At 34.2% G+C, this 19,641-nt stretch overlaps 5 protein-coding genes across 7 annotated transcripts; 3 read left to right on the plus strand and 2 right to left on the minus strand.

Moving 5' to 3' along the window:
* Positions 1-589: 589 nt before the first annotated feature.
* On the plus strand, positions 590-1,293 carry Trs20 (trafficking protein particle complex subunit 2). Of its 2 annotated transcripts, none has more exons than XM_077429324.1 (2): positions 590-764; positions 896-1,293. In XM_077429324.1, the coding sequence occupies exons 1-2, from the start codon at positions 675-677 to the stop codon at positions 1,223-1,225; spliced, it is 420 nt and encodes a 139-aa protein (XP_077285450.1). In that variant the 5' UTR covers positions 590-674; the 3' UTR covers positions 1,226-1,293. The 2 variants fall into 2 exon arrangements, with proteins under 2 accessions (XP_077285450.1, XP_077285451.1); XM_077429325.1 differs by having other exon boundaries at positions 590-758.
* A 2,369-nt stretch (positions 1,294-3,662) lies between these two features.
* On the plus strand, positions 3,663-8,846 carry Arfip (ADP ribosylation factor interacting protein arfaptin). Of its 2 annotated transcripts, XM_077428694.1 has the most exons (8): positions 3,665-3,736; positions 3,792-3,849; positions 4,515-4,700; positions 6,194-6,349; positions 6,418-6,527; positions 6,604-6,815; positions 6,897-7,071; positions 7,159-8,846. In XM_077428694.1, the coding sequence occupies exons 3-8, from the start codon at positions 4,544-4,546 to the stop codon at positions 7,312-7,314; spliced, it is 966 nt and encodes a 321-aa protein (XP_077284820.1). In that variant the 5' UTR covers positions 3,665-3,736; positions 3,792-3,849; positions 4,515-4,543; the 3' UTR covers positions 7,315-8,846. The 2 variants fall into 2 exon arrangements, with proteins under 2 accessions (XP_077284819.1, XP_077284820.1); XM_077428693.1 differs by having other exon boundaries at positions 3,663-3,849.
* On the minus strand, positions 8,690-9,527 carry Dph3 (Diphthamide biosynthesis 3). Its single transcript, XM_077428695.1, has 3 exons — positions 9,330-9,527; positions 9,177-9,251; positions 8,690-9,103 (listed from the first exon to the last, which is right to left on the minus strand). Exons 1-3 carry the CDS (start codon positions 9,432-9,434, stop codon positions 9,023-9,025), a joined length of 261 nt encoding a protein of 86 aa, XP_077284821.1. The 5' UTR covers positions 9,435-9,527; the 3' UTR covers positions 8,690-9,022.
* A 2,534-nt stretch (positions 9,528-12,061) lies between these two features.
* On the plus strand, positions 12,062-12,943 carry LOC143910205 (uncharacterized). The gene is made up of 4 exons (XM_077428583.1): positions 12,062-12,146; positions 12,216-12,418; positions 12,514-12,715; positions 12,783-12,943. The coding sequence occupies exons 1-4, from the start codon at positions 12,131-12,133 to the stop codon at positions 12,899-12,901; spliced, it is 540 nt and encodes a 179-aa protein (XP_077284709.1). The 5' UTR covers positions 12,062-12,130; the 3' UTR covers positions 12,902-12,943.
* On the minus strand, positions 12,935-18,918 carry Noc3 (Nucleolar complex protein 3). The gene is made up of 12 exons (XM_077428582.1): positions 18,777-18,918; positions 18,445-18,698; positions 18,210-18,367; positions 17,898-18,136; positions 17,649-17,814; positions 17,246-17,580; positions 16,978-17,166; positions 15,331-15,512; positions 15,043-15,251; positions 14,788-14,969; positions 14,486-14,715; positions 12,935-13,171 (listed from the first exon to the last, which is right to left on the minus strand). The coding sequence occupies exons 1-12, from the start codon at positions 18,783-18,785 to the stop codon at positions 12,952-12,954; spliced, it is 2,373 nt and encodes a 790-aa protein (XP_077284708.1). The 5' UTR covers positions 18,786-18,918; the 3' UTR covers positions 12,935-12,951.
* Between the last annotated feature and the right edge of the window lie 723 nt (positions 18,919-19,641).

Below are 19,641 nucleotides of genomic sequence, written 5' to 3' on the forward strand. Positions count from 1 at the left end.
CGGTTTTCAAATATAGAGGAAAATATGTACATGTGTACTAACGTAACAATCTGTATTGTCAGTTTTATGAATTTGGCGGACACGTAATTGATATTTGTCGATCTATGTGTAAGTTTTTGAATTATATAAGTTTGTATGAACACGTGACGTATAATTACCATGTCACCGACAAGCATTGGTATTTGAAATGCTATTAGAATTTGCTTGCCGTGACAGGTGTCTTCAATTACTTGACAAGTATTACTAGCGAACGAAATATATTCACTAAGACACCGTTAGAAATATTATTTATCAGCTCAATGCGGATGATTATTTACATTGAACGCTAGATATTGGTTATGAAGCGACCATAAAATAGATTGCCAGTAATACTGCCCGTGAAAATGCAGCTTTATTCAAACATACTTATAAAACAAGATTATATATGATTATTATATTAAAAAATGTCGTAATGTTCGACAATATTTATTTATTTCAGTTTATTTTGTTTATTTATATTTACTAGAACGGAATTAAATGAAATCTAAAAGAGTCATAGCCGCTTTGCACATGGCCGTTAAATTTGGTTTTAGAGCCGAGTGTACGCGTTTGACGTTTCGCCGTTCAATTGACAGTGCATCTGTCAAACGTTGGAAATCTTTAATTTGATGGTAAAAACAGCCATAAGTTAAAATATGGCTGGAACGTACTATTTCGTAATAGTTGGACACTTGGACAACCCAGTTTTTGAGATGGAATTCACTCCAGCAAATAAAGAGGTTAAGGTAACAATTTGACATTGCATAGTAGTGAATGCATTTTTCTAGATATTGCATGTATTGCATGATTAAATATGATACGCACCCGGCTGCACATGTCCACTGTATACTAAAATATTTAATTTCACTGTTTCCAGAAAGAAGATCATCGCCACCTTAATCAGTTCATCGCCCATGCAGCGTTAGATTTGGTAGATGAGCATATGTGGAAAGTCAATAATATGTATTTAAAATCAGTAGACAAATTCAATCAGTGGTTCGTGTCGGCTTTTGTGACTGCGAGCCACATGAGGTTCATCATGGTGCACGATGTGAAGAATGAAGATGGAATCAAAAACTTCTTTTCAGAAATGTACGAAACTTACATTAAACATTCTTTGAATCCGTTCTACAAGGAAAACACTTTGATTAAATCTCCGGCTTTTGATAGAAAGGCTCAACAGTTCGGAAAGAAATTTCTAACATAATTAAATAGCGAATGAACTGTTAGGTTAAATGCTAATTTTAATCATCGTTATAAATATAAAATAAGCTATTCCATACGATAGATTTATATATATGTAAATATTAACTGTATAATATATATATATATATATATATATATATATATATATACAATGTATTTGTTTGTCTTATTTTTATATACGTATTTCAAAAGGTTAAATTGTACTTTAAAATAAATGTAGTGAAATATATGTGTAATAATCATACCATTTAACATTGAAAACAAATAGTAGTGCCATAAATTCATATTTGTTTTTATTCCAGAAAAGTTGCAATCAAATGTTAAAATGACCTCTCTCTTTTATATGAAAAACTTCAGTACTATGTATGTAGATCTGGAGAAATAAATTGCTTAAATATTATTATATCCAATTTATTGTAAGCCTGGAAAATGTATTCAAGCGGCAAATCGCAACGTAAATGAACAAACCTTATCAAATGTTTTTGCAAGTAATCTAAATGCATATTTCCGTTGACGGAAACACTGTACGCCTCCACAATTAACATTACTAAATATTATTACAATTGCATTGATAACCATGAAAATGAAGCAAATGCTTTTTCTATATACATATATATATGTACTAGCTTTACCCGGCATTCGTTGCAATGCCACAATAACGCATTCCATTACCTTTCCCGTTCCTGATTCGATAACTGAATGTTTCAGTTTCAAATTAATACTTAATCAAATTAAATTACAGTGATGATACTTTGTCGGAAAAACGCAGACAGCGAACACATTTGAAATTATTCGATTGTTTGTTTATTTTACCCTAACAACGCAGATGGCGATGTGAACACATCACAGCTAAAACAATGCCAACAAAATGTACGAATATGTAATATACGAATATAATAACAAAAGAAAAAACTTCGTTGTAGTTAAAATGTAATGCTCACAATCTAAATGCCAAGCCACAATCTATAATACTCAGCAGTTAGCGATTCCCATCGGGAAATTCTGCTATGGTTATAAATTCAGAAATTCCGGTGTAAACTAGTCTTTATAAACTTTACAAATACAGCATAGGAATATAGCGTACACAACACAAACCCGTGCTTCACTAGTATGAGTTTTTAGCTCGCAATTTTACCGATTTAAAATTCAGCACACTTCCAATTAACCCTTTTAAACGAAAACAAAAAATAGTGTGGCCAGAACACTATCCCAATAAACATGTTTCAATAGAAAATACTCAATATAAAATAGTATTACAGTGAGAAAAAATGTGTAAAAGTGAAAATACATACTTTTGACTTTTGATTTGAACTGGACGACTACTTAGAGAGATTTGAAAGCTGAATAGTACCACAAATGAAAAATAAAATACTCGACTATAGATTCCAATATTCATTTTGAACAGGAAATTGACAGATTTTGAGACATCGACCGAACAACACCAAGATATAGAAAAATCGCGCGATTTAAACACATATCTCCGAATCTCGAGCCAATCAATATTCTTTATTACCAGATTCGTGTTTACTGGGCATAGATCTATAAGAAAAGTCATATCTCGTCTCTGAACCATTTTTCGTGTCGAATAGTGTAATCCAATTACCAATAGGAAGACGTTAGATTCTGCATTATATATTTTTATTGGGTCTACCTCACGAGCCCGAATGTGAAATGCCCGAAAACGCAAAGATCGAAAATCGAAAGACCTTAAGTCGAAAGATAAAAAAAGGGTGCATGGTAAACGGTACATACTCACTTAATTTGCGCGACCAGGATACAACAGGAACAAGAGGAACAGGCTTTTCCTCCCGTATTCTACGCGCGCACATTAAAGGTCTGTTCATACCTATCCAGCACGACCCGAATCCTGTAAGTACGGTCGGTATTCTTTAGTACATTCTATATGGATGCGCATGAATGCGTAAATGCGCATGCGCGAATGGAGTATGAATATAATATAATTTACCAAATATAATATAATTTATAATTTAATGAATATAATATAATTTACCATATAATTTACCAAAGAATACTATCCGCACTTGCAGGACACCTGCAGGATACGGGTCGTGCTGGAAAGGTATGAACAGATCTTAATACGGGAGGAAAAGCCTGTTCCTCTTGTTCCTGTTGTATCCCGCTCGCGCAAATTAAGTGAGTATGTATGAGTATGTATGTACCGTTTACCATGCACCCTTTTTTTTGATCTTTCGATTTTCGATCTTTGCCTTCCGATATTTGCGTTTTCGGGCGTTTCACATTCGGGCTCGTGACGGAGACCGATTTTTATTTTCCCTTGTAATTGAAACTATTTTTCCGTTTTTCTCGCGGAATACAATTAGCGCATTGTACAAAGGTGACCGTAATATAATAATTTCCACCCCCAAATTCGAGCAGTCGACATTTGCAGTTGTCAGTATGTCGAGGTGACGTTGGCTGTAGTCGCGGCTGTTACGAGCAGCCGTGCGTTTGTGCGAGCGGTGCAGAGGCGGGGGTGAGTGAGGAGTGAGGAGTGCAGAGTGAAGAGTGAAGAGTGAAGAGTGAAGAGTGAAGAGTGAAGAGTGTAGAGTGCAGAGCGAGCGGTGGAGGGCGAGGGGTGAGGGACACCCGGCGTCACTCCTTCAGGTGAGCCTTCTGGTCTTCCTCCGTCTCCACATCCTCATCCTCATCCTCATCCTCATCCACTGCCTATCACCCGCCCACCCCCATTAATCGATACCGAAACACCACCACTGTTGCTCGCTTCCTTCTAATGCATCAACTCTTTCTTCCCCTCCCTCAAATCCAACCCCCCGCCACTCCCCTCAATACCCCTACTATTTATCAATTAAACATTCATTCAACTTTACAATACATTGTGTTAATTGAAGCTCGAATTTTATGACTCACTTCAATTCATTTTATCGATTAGTACAATGTTAAATCCTATACGTTCTAATTAGATTCTCATTGTCGGAATATAATCGTACTAGAATTTTTTTAATATTTTGCACTCGTACAGTATTGGTTTAAAACTTATTTTTATTGTATTGAAAGATTGAAGTTTTGATGTAAAACCCACCTATTGATCAAATATAATATCAATATGTATTATATACATGTGTATTTCAATCTGGAATATATTTGTAAGTTGTACAAGTCAAATACAAAGCGTATAGACTAATTGACATCTGTTAAAGAGCTTCATAGAAGACATTCATACTAATTGAAAACGATTTCTCACTGTTCCGTTGACGCTAATAGACTACGCTTCGAACACATTACTTATTCGGATGTCCTATTATTTACAGAACTGAAGCACGTCGTTCGTAAGGAAAACATGGCCCAGACAATCGTCACGAGTACGTCCGAACGAAGCATTCACGAGATGCTTAAGGACACGCCGTCGTTGAACGAATCCAGCGGATCGGTCAGCTCCGGCACCGAAGCCAAATTTCCCACTCATTCACAGAGCATGCCGTTCCCCGCTCCGAGTGGTCAGTCTATACAAATCCACACCGATAAACCACGTTTATACATTGGGGATGGAACTTATATTATGGGCACCCTTTGAGTGCTGACGTATTTTCTTTTGAAAGCCCGCCACGCTGAAAATTTCGCCAAAATTTCCGACTAGAATTATTTAGAAATCCAATAGAAAGCAGGTATAAAAATTGTAGCTAATCCAAACAAACCTTAGATCACTACGGCCGAGGATTTCATGTTTTGTAAAGGTTTGTTTAGACTCTCTAATATATCTCTAATAACAATATAAAATAAACAAAACAAGTCTATTAATGAATGTATTTTTCCAAAACTAGTTCCATATTCTTCATTGTTGTTAAAATGTAATACTCACAATCTAAATGCCAAGCCACAATCTAAAATACTCTCCAGTTAGGGATTTCCATCGGGAAATTCTGCTATGGTTATAAATTCAGAAATTCCCGTGCAAACTAGTCTTTATAAACGTTGACAAATGAATGACACGGATTACACGACCCATGTTCAATGCATTTTTAGCTGGCTTAGCTGGTAGTATTCTTGTTTACTTTGCACGTGCTCAAAATACAACGCCTATCGGCGTTTTTCAGGCCCATAGACTTGTTGGCAAAACGCTGATCGGCGTTGGTCAGCATTCAAAGGGTTAATTAAAAGAAATGTGTCGGTGCTGTGTTCGATCCGCACGCAGTCGTATTTTTTCAAATACCTGTTAAATATATTAAATTTTATATTTATATTTAATTGTTTAATATAAAAAAAATGGTAAAAACTACCTACCTATCTACATATAAACAATATAAAACACCAATAGAAAATTAATTAATTAAATAAATATTCAATAGATGGCGCTAAATGCTCAGAGACTTATTTCTCTAAAAGAAACATCGGTAGCTAACAGTATATACAGAAGTTTTTTTCTTTTGTTATTATATTCGTACATTTTGTTGGCAGTGTTTTAGCTGTGGCGTACATAGAACCTGCATAATAGACTAGTGGTTAGCATATAATGCTTTGAACAGAGTGGTCACGGGTTCAAATCCCACTGATTTCTGCTGGCCAGACCTTGGATTTGTGACTCCAGGTCGATCGTTTTCTATCAGAGTTTGCAAATTCATCCAGTTTTCATTGAAACAGTTCCAACAAATTGACAACCTTACCCATTTTCTCGAAAAATCTCGAGTTTTCAGCAATCTCGAATTTCGCTAAATTGTATAAAATACTGCAAATTTACAAATTTGACCATAGATGTCTCTGTAGATGTTAATTGATATTTATGTTATCGTACTTTATATAATACTAATATTTGTAGCAAATGTACAATTTTCCTGGCCAGGGGGGTGCATTGGGGTTACCTGTAGGCCTTCCTGGTATAAATTAAAGATTAAAATAAATATGTATATCGAATCAAAATGACGAGCGTTATCTTACACAGACACTCAGAATAGCGATATTATATATTATTTATATGCATTTAATATATTTATAGGTAGTACGACTCCGACGCAGAACGGAAACGGAGGCCTTTTCAAAAGTGGCGGCTCTCGTATGGACACGTTAAAGAATTGGAGTATATCCACGTACAAATGTACCAAGCAGCTCATGTACGAAAAATTGGGGAAGTCCTCTCGTACCATCGACACTGGTAATTCGTCCGTTGATGCGATTCGATGCAATTTTTGATTTATTTTTGATCGTAAGCGTTGTTTTTAGATCTGGAATCGCAGATAGAACACTTAAGAGACACGCAACGGAAGTATTCCAATATTCTTAGACTGTCCCGTGCTCTTTCTAGTCATTTTTATCATGTCGTTCAAACGCAGGTATATTTGATGCTTTCATTGAGGTTTGTTTTTGAATTTTTAAACGTGTTTTGATTTTTTTTGTGAATTTATTCAGCACGCATTGGGGGAAGCGTTCTCAGATTTAGCCCAAAAGTCACCCGAATTACAAGAAGAATTCCTTTATAATTCCGAAACGCAAAGAAATCTTACGAGGAATGGTGAAACTCTATTAGGAGCTCTTAACTTTTTTACTTCTTCGGTCAATACGTTGTGTCATAAGACTATCGAAGATACGTTACTTACTATTAGACAGTACGAAACTGCAAGGTATTTCTTATAACACAAGTATCATTTGTCGTTGAAATTTATATACAACTGATCGCTAAATCGCGTTTGTGTTTATTTTAGAGTGGAATACGATGCGTACAGAAGTGATTTAGAAACTGCAACGTTATCCGGTGGCGTTACGAGTAATAACGAAACCCTGGAAGAGCTTCAGAAACACTACGATGCACATAGACAAAACTATGAGAAGCTTAAAACGGACGTTTCTGTCAAATTGAAGTTTTTGGATGAGAATCGAGTAAAATTTCCAATCGAAGATTACATATTTGTGTTGATTTTTTCAGTTCAGTTTGTACTGATTGGGTTTTTGGTGTATATGTTTCAGATTAAAGTAATGCATAAGCAACTGTTGCTGTTTCATAATGCGGTGTCGGCGTACTTCAGCGGAAACAGTGCGGCGTTAGAGGCGACTCTCAAACAGTTCAACATCAAGATGAAGTCTCCGAACACGGCCCAAATCTCATGGCTGGAGCAACCATAATGTTAGATGAAAAGATCCCATCGGACAAAGTGCTTAAAATATGACTAGCTAGTTTTTAGACATTTCATCGTCTGGATTCAGGATTATTTACTAGTAACACGTGTTTCTTCCGAGTTTTCGTTTCGTCTTTATAATAGTCTTGACAGTTCAACCGTAACCAGTGGAATGTTTCACAGCCTCGGAGCCGTTTGATATGTACCTAACGTATGTATTACGATGAATTGCGAATGACTGTGCTGTGCTATTGGGATTGTTTTCTAACCAATCTAACGTGCTTCGTTTTATTTTATATATTTATCGAATATCTAGTCATTTACATTGATAGGTACATATTGAACTTTTCTTTGTAAAAAGTGCATATCAATTATCGAATAATTACATACTTAAATGTTTAACCCCATAAATCAGTATTAAAAAATTACTACTCGGTAATATTCCACGAATATACATATTCTATTTTTTTTTTTTTTGTCTTAAAGTGTTTGTACTTCATAGTTTTGAGTGTGATGAAAATCCAGTGTAAAAATATTCAAAATGAAATCTTTTTTAAAAAATATATACATAAATACGTAACATCTTTTGTAATACGACGTAATAAAATTTTTCGCTACCTTAATAATATTCTCGAAAAGAGTGTTAATCGGAATTGACTCGTATATTAATGTAATAATATATTTTGTGCTGTGATTGGGAAAAATGTGCACATTAGCACAACGTATTTTTTTATTTCATTCCGTTTCTTTTCAAAGAAAGTATTTGAATTTGGCAAATTTTTTATACGAATTATAATATATATTTTTAGTACGATATTTATTACGCAAATCTATCTAACCCCATGTTAATTTATAGAAAATAATAATATTTTGCACATTGAATGAAGGCTTGCAATTGTTTAAATTATTTAAATTGGTAAACTCATATTTACTATTCATAATGAAAGTGCAATCGATGTTATGTAAGCCTTTTTGACAATATAGATTATATCCATACTATAAATATTATATTTAAATAAGTCATTAATAACTAAAAATAAGGTCCACTACACCTATCAAACCAAATACTAATTTTTAATAATTATTTTCATTCCAAAATGTTCTTTATTTACTTATTATTTAGCATAATTTTGATCAATGTGTGATTCGAAAGCGGGCCAAATTGAGAATGGTACTTTTCTCGTTGAAAATAACACTTAACTTGTCACGTATCTGATCTGAATTGTGTCGATCGCTGTGATCTCAAATTACGCATATATCCTTAGTATGCTTTTGCTTTGCAAATATTCCTATACATTTATAAGTATTTGAAAAAAAAATTATGTTATTATCTTCATATTATATATATATACGTAATATTTTAACTTTAAAAATACGCTTTTGATTATTTGATTCGTTTTTATTCACTTTACTTTAAGCTTGATAGTTGTTAATGCCCCATATACACCATCCTTTTTACATTATGTATAAAGTAATTATGTGTTTTAGCACAATGAATTGTGTTGTACCATGCTTTTATTACACAATAAAATATAACTGAATAATAAGTTTCTTTCATTTATTAATCGTCCTTATTGGATTGTTATAAAAAAACAATATAAACATCCAAAGAGTACAAAAGTAAGCGTCATCGACATATAAATAGGTGTGTAATGCTAGAATTGTATAGCAATATATAATATGTACAATTACATAAATAGATAAATTATTATATTTTAAAGAGCTTTCAATGCCTCGCATAATTTCTTAGTATCATCGTCCGTCGAAACTTCTTCAATTTCAGCTTGATACTTTTCCTAAAATAATAAGCAATGATAATGTATGCAAGATATACAATGCTAAGGTTAGTATTTTAGTAAGGATACTCACTTGATCGTATATTACTTTGACGATAAGGGAACAGCTTGGACACGTGGCTACCTCCTCACCAGCGGCCAGTTCTTCCTGCATAGTAAAGGAATACTTATTTAGTGAGTTGAGTTGTGTATAGCATATTTGACACAAAGAGGTTATGTCCCGTACCTTGGATATCTGAAATCGGTCTCCGCAAGGACATGGATAGTAATAAATGCCCTCTTCTTCGTCTAGTTCGAAGTCCTCGATCTCCACCTCATCGTGAAACGCCATTCAACAGCATCTGAACGAACGGCGAGCGACTAACGACAACCACACGTGATAACACACAACTGTCAACTTCTCGTTGCTGGCATACACAATAGTAAATACGGCCATGTTTACAAAAGTACATTATCATTCATTTTACACAAATTGCTTGATTCAAGTTGCAATTAAATGATCCAAGTATAATTTCCTGAAACTGTAGAGTTTTGAATGATTTTATCCAAATTTCCATATATTTATATCAAGAGTTCGAAGTCGGAGCTGTGGAGACGTGGCATTTTTCATTGCAACGATTGTTGTGTGCGCGATCGAAATGTGCGAAATAATCAGTTTACCATATAATGTAGGTCTGGGCAAACTTTTCGAATGAAGGGCCGCATTAGGAATTAAAAATTAACGTCAGACCGCAAGTAAAATACTATTTATAGATATACAGTCCCATGACAGCGAATTACTAACACCATGCGGATTTTGCAAATTCTATGTTTAGAGCTATATATTGAAGAGTAGGTTCGTAAAATTAAAACAAAGATGTGTTTATAATGATTATACATAGTTTATTTACAATATTAATACAACATATATATATATTATTAATATTTTGTATGTCCACCCTTATTTCGGAGACACGATGCTATTCTTTTGGGCATACTCTCGATACAAGACGCAATGGTTGACTTTATCTCAGGATCTCCCTGCCACACAGAAATTATGTTTTGTTTTAGGATATTTTTATTGGTACATTGGAGCTTATTTAATTTCATTTTAAGGGTATGCCAGACATTTTCTATAGGATTTAGATCGGGAGAATTACCGGGCCAGTGAAGGAGCGGTAAATTGTGGTCGGACATGATTTTTTTCACAATTTTGACTTTGTGGCAGGGTGCAATAATATTGCATTAAGTGCAGGCGATCCCTTTTGTCAATTTTGTTTTGTATAGAGTGCAATAGGGTGTATCGCAATACCGTTATATATTGCGAAACATTCATCATCCCTTCTACAAAATACAATGGCCCCCGACCTTCCGCACTAATTGAGCCCCAAATCATGAGTGACAGCGGGTGTTTCACATTTTTTATGACACAGGACTCATTATACCGCTTGCCGACTCGCCTACGTACGTATTGGTGAGTCGGTGTCATCAATTGAATTGACGACTCGTCAGAGAAGTGAACCTTAAAAATGTTAAAAACATCGATTAATTCAATTCATTCAAAAAAAATTAAACAAATAATTTAATTTCAATTAAATTACCCCTTCCCAATCGTCGAGGGTGAAGTGGCGATGCTCATTAGCCAAATTGAGCCTGGCTTTCTTCATTTTTGGCGTCAAAAGCGTTTTTTTAGCTAGCTGCCTGCCTTTCACCCCCGCGTCTGCGAGACGGCGTTGTATTGTCCGAGTCGATATTTCGGTTCCGCTCCCGTAAATTCGTCTGGATTTTTTTATTTGTGGCAAACCGATCCTTCTCAACAGTATTTATAATATATCGATCGACTCGAGGACCGTATTTTCGAGTGCCACAACAATTCTTACGCTTGGTGACCGTAGGATTTTCACCTCTTTTTAGTTGGGTGCTAATTTTATGCACACTGAAAACGCTAACCCCCTGAACTTTAGCAATATATCGTATAGAATACTTCCCAGTATTTAATAATGTGGAAATATTGGCGATTTTCTCCATAGATAAATCTTTATTTCTTCCCATCTAAAAAGGAAAGGGGGTTTTTTCACAAGCAATTTAAACAAATAATTAAGTCACATTTAAAAAATTTAAACACTTTAACTTACTTCAATGATATCGATAATATACAGGAAAGCAAAAATCTCTTCAAAACTAACTTTTCTCCCAGTGAAAGCACACGTCTACACCAAACGAATTTCAAAGCCAAACTGTGTATTTGCACTTGTTCGGTTTTTAAACTATTTGTATAAACACTACTCATCCTATTCTTCTCTAAATACATAGAATAGGATACAATGAATGGTCTACAAAAAAAACCAACCCAAAATGTTACTTAAGACGGCGCAGGTACACAAAATAGGGTAAATACGCGGGTGTTAGTAATTCGTTGTCATACGACTGTACATTATTTATGTGTCTACCTAACGGCACTGAAAGTAAAAAGGTCGAAAAAAATAAAACGGAAGGCAAAGATCGAAAATCGAAAGATCTTAAGTCGAAAGATCAAAAATAAAGGGTGCATGGTAAACGGTACTATGTATATATAATAATATATATCAGTGGCATGCGGTGAAATTATCTCTCTTTTTGTCATACAGCCTTGTTTAATGTGCGCGCACAGATACGGGAGGAAAAGCCTGTTCCTTTTGTATCTTGCTCGCGCAAATTAAGTGAGGATGTACGACGGGGGGAGAGAGTTTTACCGCACGCCACTGATATACATATATACTAACCGTTTTTCATATTTATGCATAGTAAACGAAAATTTTCGACTTTTTTACGGTCACCCATTATTTACTGTCACTTAAATGAATTTCAACATAAAAAAATCCTCTAACCAAAAATTTGGCAGGCCTGATATATGTAATGTATGTATATGAAAAGTTGAAATAAGTTTTTTATCCAGCCGAATCATTATATTTTATTAAATAAAATCATTGACATCTTTAGACCATTTTAAACACGCTTTGGACCAAAACTTGTTACAACAGACACGCGGCGTGTTCAAATTGAAGCAAAATGGCGGCTGGAGGAGGTAAAGATTTTTATTCGTATTTACGCTCGTTGATCAAACCATTTACTCATTTTGTTTTATCTAAAACAGGTAACTTTTGGATAATAGACGACCTTGCAACTTTTAAAGACACAGAATGGTCTAAAATACAATATCCGAAATTAGGCGTAAGAATAATGTATGACTTGCTGGTAATATTATCTGACGACACTGTAATATTTAAGCTAAAGCTAAATAACAAATCAAAAGCGTGCTACAAAGATAAAACAGTACTATTAGCATACGCCGAGGAGGTAAATGTATAAAATGTTTCAAATATACATATGTATGTATATATATATATTTGTATTAACTTATTAACATTATATACGTATTCAAAAAACTGCAGGACGAATTACATAAGATAAAATTCAAATTAATTTGTACTGAAGAAAGTGCCCAATCATTTATAAATACTCTGTCAATCTATTTACCGATACACAATGTTAACACGTCTGGTAGCGGAAAGCTACAGGCTAAAATCGAAGTGACTGGCTTCCAAGAATTGTTCAGAGAAGAACTGAAAAGACAGACAAATTACTCCAACAATGGTGGCCTCTACTTTAAATTTAATTCCATTCTAATATTACAGGTCAATAATACGAATAAAACTTTCAGAATCTGTCTTTCCACCGGAATTTCAACTGAATGAGTTTCTGAAGCTGTGCATTATGGATCCCACATTCCCTGACATGGTAGACGAAGTCGAAAAGTCTCTTCACAAATATCTCCATTAAATATTGTCTGTTTTTAAAATAAACGAAAGTCTTTGTGAATATAAAATAATTTATTTCTTTACATCTGTAAAATCAGCGATTTCACTAAAATTGAACGGGCCGCAGACTCGCTTATTTGCTACAACTTTGCAATAGTCTTCGAAGTTCGGATGAGTATAAATATGACGTTTCTTCAACCTTGTCTTCGGTTGAACTTTCTTCGGCGGAGGAATTGCCGGTTTGAACGCCATTTGCGAACCGTCATAATTATTGAAAAGCTGCTCCGGAGATCTGAAACGAAACACATACTTACATTAACACAACACTCAAATTCATTAAATAAATAAATAAATTCGGATGTGAATATAAAAAGGTCACAAAACAAACATACACGTTCACGCATATCGGTTATGAGTAGACACCGGATAGTCAGTGCTATCCATTGTTCCATTGTTGTAAATCCTTTGTAAAAAAGGTTCGGCAAACCTTGAACAATGCATTTACAACCTTTGAACAATACGCGGCACCTTCTGGGTCCGGTGACTACTTATGAGAGCATTTTCCGTAAAAATTGAGCGCAAATGTAGGGAAACTTACATAAGACAAAAGTTATACTTCCAGTTGTCGGATTTTGTTCGAATTTTTTTTATTACTTCAAATCACTATAATTATTATACACATTAAATATCAAGAAAATAAATATAATTTAAAAGGTCAAAATAAAATAATGAAATATTGTTTTAAAAAAAAATACTACTTCCGGTTTACGAATTCTGACCAAATCCTTACCAGCTCTAAGCTAGTACATAAAGAATTAAAATATAAATTTTCAGCTTGATACGTTCAGGGGTGTGGACAGAATGGTGGTCACAACATTTTTGACCTTTCTAAGAGAAAAAAAATCCCACTTCCGGTTTATAAACTTTAGTGATTTTTTTATTATTTTCATCACATTGATACAAGAATAACACTTGAATTTTTTCGTGAAGAGCACACATGTTAAAGGGGTCGAAAAAAATAGTGGAAGAAAAGTCGAACAAGAGTAAACTGCCACTTCCGGTTGACAGATGCTTACCAAATTTTGTACATAGCTTGGTATCTAGCTTAAACTTCTAGATGTGAAATTTCAGTACAATGAATCAAAGGGTTTCTCAAGGTTTAAAGTACTACTTCCGGTTTACCAAAAATTATTTAATAAATATTCTGGTATAAAATTCACAATTTCTATTACTTGTAAAAAGGTTTCAGTCTGATTCGATTAGCGGTTTGGGAGATAATTGAATTAAAAAATTTTAAAACTAGAGGACACCTATAATGAGAGGTACCATTTCCGGTCAATTTAAAAATTTGAAAAAAGTCTACGTCGTATCGATAAGAATATCAGCAACCGATACTAAGTTTCAGTTCGATAGGGCGAACGGTATTCAAAAAATCCCCAAATACACTGACACACACATTTTTTCTAGATAATGAAAACTTGATCGGTGATCGATTCTGATTTGGAATCAGTCAAAATCTCGAGTTCGAATTTTCGCACGATCACAAAACTTCATCTATTGTTACTACGTCCATAGATAAAGTAAAAAATCTAAACGATATACTTACAACTTATTGATTTCCACTGGAAGACTACCTTCACCAGTTGAAGGTACTCCGTTCATGATATTCAAAGCCATGGTTCTGACCGTAGGATGGTAATGTTTCCTCAGAATCGCTAGCTCGTAGAGAGCACTCGAGTTAGCATTGCAATACTCAGGCTCCATCAAATATGGATCGTACTGACCGGAGCCGAGCTCCTGATCCAATTCGAGCAGGATTTCAGTTTGTTTTGAATGCTGTAAAGGAATTAAGCGTATTGAGTATACGTTCGTTCACAGATTAATTACAAAACGAAAGCGAAAACTTACCTGCATGACAGTCTTGATGATTCCCATGCAGGCTAGTGCGCCGTTGTGGGTTACTTGAGTACTGAGAGTGCCCACTCGTTTCACAAATGCTAATAAAATTTGTTGTGAAACTTTCTTACGTCGCATTATCAACACGTTGTTCAAAGCCTTTACAATAATGATCAAATCGGCATGATTTTTTCCTGTTGAAAGTGGTAAGAGATGATTATTAAGAATCAATATGGTGAATTTTCAGATGGTTTCACGCGGTTCTACCTGCGTGGATTCTTAATAGGTTACGATAAAGGTGAGAGTAGAATCTTGTCGGGTCTATGTTCAATACGTCGCCCTGGCCGGAGAGTACTGCGAATACTGTTTGTACGCAGTGCAACTGTTCCCTGTAACCCAAGTCTTCGTTTTCCAATAGATTGTTCAGAAGATTGACGAGGTCGGAATAATAGTCTAAGTTCATGATGTGAGCGAACCTGAATATTACACAATTTGTGATAAATTAAGTTGTTGAGAGTATTTAGAATGAATGGGGTTATAAAATGAAAGTCATACTTTGATAAGCCTTCTAATGTGGAACTGAGAAGTTTTGAATTCGGCGATCGTTTTAGAATTCGGAAATATATCGTAAATACGACTTTGATGATTTCCGTTAAATTTTGCTGCTTCGTCTGTTTGTTTTCTTCAGCTTTTGTTTCCAACATTTCCTTCTCGAGCTCTTGTAATTTTTTATTTCTCTAAAATTCATCAAACAAATGAATTTTTTTACATAAATCGCCTCTTCATGTTTAGTGTTTAATTAATATACCAGGAAGGCCTAACGGGTAGCCCCAATGTGCCTTCCCGGCCAGAAACATTTGTACATTTGATACAAACATTATATAGAGTACATAAATACATATCAATTAACATCCACAGAGACATCCATGGTCAAATTTGTAAATTTGCAGCATTTTATACAATTCAGCGAAATTCGAGATTGCTGAAAACTCGAGATTTTGCGAGAAAATCGGTAAGGTTGCCAATTTGTTGGAACTGTTTCAATGAAAACCGGATAAATTGATAAACTCTGATATGGAGTCACAAATCAAGGTCTGGCCGGCAGCAATCAGTGGGATTTGAAGTGGCAAACTCTGATAGATCAGAGTTTGCACTTTATCGATCGACCTGGAGTCACAAATCCAAGGTCTGGCCAGAAGATACCAGTGGGATTTGAACCCGTGACCACTCTGTTCAAAGCATCATATGCTAACCACTAGTCTATTCTGCTGGTTAAATAAATACATCATTTATATGTAATGACAAATATGGTTTGATTATTTTTGTACATAAATACTAATTTTCAAACATAGCAAACAGTATAGGTCTGTTACCGAGAATTGGCGCGAACAAATGCGCTTGTGTAGTGTCTGTGAATAGGTGTATAGCATGCTGTAACAATTCAATAATAACTATGAGTGTAGTAAAAATATATATGAGAACCTATAATGCAAAATTTATAAAATATAGTGTGAAAAAGATAAAGTTATAGGCGTTTAAACAATTAAAATCTGACAAAACGAGTGGGTGGCGGAAAGTCAAACATATAAGGTTACTAGCTACCAAGCGTCAACGTCTTCAAAATTTTCGCAATCTTAGACGTGTTTATTACGATTACTTTTCACCATCGAACTATCAGAATCGATTTAAATTTCTATCGGTGACCAAACCGCGCAAAATGGCAAGGTTTCAAAACGATCGGAAGAATGTAAGAATATTGCCTGAACGATTAGCGAAGTGAAACATAGAATAAGCCTTGTAAAAAGACGCATTGTATGAGAACGCGCCAATTTTCAGTAACAGACCTGTACATAGAATACAAATAGAGACATCTATGAACAATCAAAAAAGTTTTTTGACCCAACAAATTTGCGAGAAATACATTATGTACATAGGTAGCACCTTTTATTAGAGATGCTAATAGCTCGAATTTGCGAGAAAATGAGGATACCGATTTATTGGATCCGTCACAACAATTAAGCTAGAAAAATCGGAAAATTCTAATAGAAGACGGTCGATCTGTGGCCACGAGACCTCGCTAGCAGCGTATTTGGCTGGGACATGAACCCAAGACTTATCTATTAGTATGCAATAGCTCTTCCAGTGCACTACACTGTGACTTGTCGTGGGCAGAATCTTAGTTTAATTTAAATTTAAATGTACCTTTCTCTCTTTCTTCGACATACTAATGAGTCTTTGTTTGTGCGACATCTGTTTTTTTTGCTTCATTTCCAATTTTTTTTCATCATCCAAATTAACATCTTTAATCCTCAAAGCTAACATACAATCCAAGACCTGACAATTGACCTCGTTTGAACGGGTTTTAACTAAGATATTTATTTTACGTACAATCTGCAAATACAAATAGAAAAATTTTGAACATCACAAATACATATGTATATATTCTTATTAAAATCAATTCGGTACTTACCATTAACGAAATCAATCCTTTTTTATCATTTTTGAAAACAGTTTGAAAGCATTGGTTGACCGTTTCTCTTGCAGATGAATTTTTATTGTTCAAAAATGGCACAAGCATTTGGGCTATATTAGACGAGAAGTTAAAATACGGATGAGAGACTAATAAATCACACAAGCAAGTGATTGCTATGTGTGCTAGTTTCAATCTAGGCACGTCAACTTTACGGGTATCGCCTTTTTTTCGGATTAAAATCGATGCCATTCTTTCTAATCGTTGTAAATAACGCTTATAATGAGCTAAAAGACTCGATTCATATTTTGTGAGCGCCAGAGTATCCTTTTTCACTAAAAAATAGATATAAAAATGAAATAAACGAAACACAAATTTAATTTTGGTGCAAAAGTAATCTTACATTTAACGTCTCCAAAATCTTGTTGCGAAATTTGATAGTCGGGTAGAATATCTTTGAAAACTTCCAAAAGTGATACGGTTGCCAGTTTTCTAGTAGTCAATAAATTTTCAAAGCCAGTTTTACTTTTATCGTCCATGAGATACAGCAACGTGAAGAAATTTGTAATCTAATATAATAGTATATTCAATTAGTATTAAATTAAACGCAAAGGTATTAAAATTGTTTCGATTATGAATAATTAAAACTTGCTTTTATTTCCGGATTCTCTAAAATACCAGAGCATAAAACGCCGATTTTAAGCTTTTTGTTCTGCACATCTTCGTATCTGGCGAGCAATAGATCGGAAGCTGACAATGGCTTTACCGATTCCGAAACAGTATCGTTTTCAGCTGGCAACTCATCTTCTTCGACACCATTTTCCTCGACGATGTCCTTTTTCTTATATTTATTAGCTTCTTGTGATTTGAATGGATTCTTAGGTGTTCTTTCTGAAATTACAAATCAAAACATTAAAAAAGGCGACCAAAAGAAAACTTATGTTTGTACGTAGCAAATTTTTACCTTCGACATCCATAGATCTCATTTCGATTCCATGTTTAGTTTTGATCGGCAATAACTGCTTTTGCTTTTTTGCTTGCGTCGGTATTATCGTGCTTTCATAATCTTCTTCTAAATTTTCATCTTCAGCGGCAGCGATGCTGTTTTGCTTACGTTTTTTTCTAAAAAAAATTCAAACAGTTTATAATTAAAACATTGAAAATGTGATTACATGTGGGATTTATAGTATGAGAATTACTTCTGATTTCTTTTTGAAGACTGCAGCAAATAATTAAGATCATCCTCCTCCATCATTTCCATCATATCTGTGCCTTGAACAGAATCATTGTCACTGTTCTGTCTGTCAGGATACTGTATTTCAACTTTTTGCGGCTGCCTATTGATAACTTTCTTTTTACGATGACGCTGCGACTTGATTTTTCCTTGTTTTTTGAGTTTAGTTATCACTTGATTGCTGTGTTTTACTTTGCTCACCTTCATCTTTTTCTTTTTCTATACAAAAAAATGACAAAATGTTTAATAACTACTCAAAGTAACATGATATTGTTAAAATAAAAGTAAAATACTCACCGAAGCCATTATAGTACAGGTTTATACTATTTCTTAAGTCAATATAATAAAACGGCACATCCACGTGCGACTCGTAACAGGTTATGTATACGAGTTTGACACTTTGACAGTCAACTACCAAATATTTGGTCTAAACATGATTGAATCATATTATTGATAAATTTAAGTTTTTCATTATTTTGAGAATAAAATAGTGTCGTTCAAGTGAAATAAATAAAAACATTGTAATGAACATTTATAACATTATATACAGACAGGAAATGAGAATTTTTAATTCTTTGTTAGATTAAAATTCCAGGTAACGACACACATACTTCCTTATTATCAACTTCAATATCCTGATTCATAAGAGAAAATAAAAAGAATTATATCAATAACGAGCTCAAAATTCGTGTAACTTATAATATTCATATAATAATGTAAGAAGAAGAAAAAGTATGTATTATTAAGTATGACACCCATTACTGTTTTTTCCGTTTCTGTTCCCGTTTTTTCCCGTTTTTTTTTCACAGTAATCTTCCCGGACATGCATACAAATAATACTGAAAGCTACATTGTAATCGGTTAAGTGGTTTAGGAGCCTATTCGAGACACACACACAGACATTCATTTTTATATACATACATATATAGATAGATAAGAAAATACATCATAATTTCAACAAGTAAGAATATTTGCTTATTATTATTTGATTTCTTTTATAAATATTTGAACTACCAATATTAGGATACAACCTTTTTTTTAGTAAGGAAAAAAATTAAACACCGACCTGGTTCTTTTTTATTTAGCACTACACCACTTATTATACCCACATATGCACATACATACATATGAATATGAATATAGCTAAAATCAATCCGTGTAC

The sequence above is a fragment of the Arctopsyche grandis genome, chromosome 4 (genome assembly GCF_051622035.1).
Source record: "Arctopsyche grandis isolate Sample6627 chromosome 4, ASM5162203v2, whole genome shotgun sequence".
Lineage (NCBI taxonomy): Eukaryota > Metazoa > Arthropoda > Insecta > Trichoptera > Hydropsychidae > Arctopsyche > Arctopsyche grandis.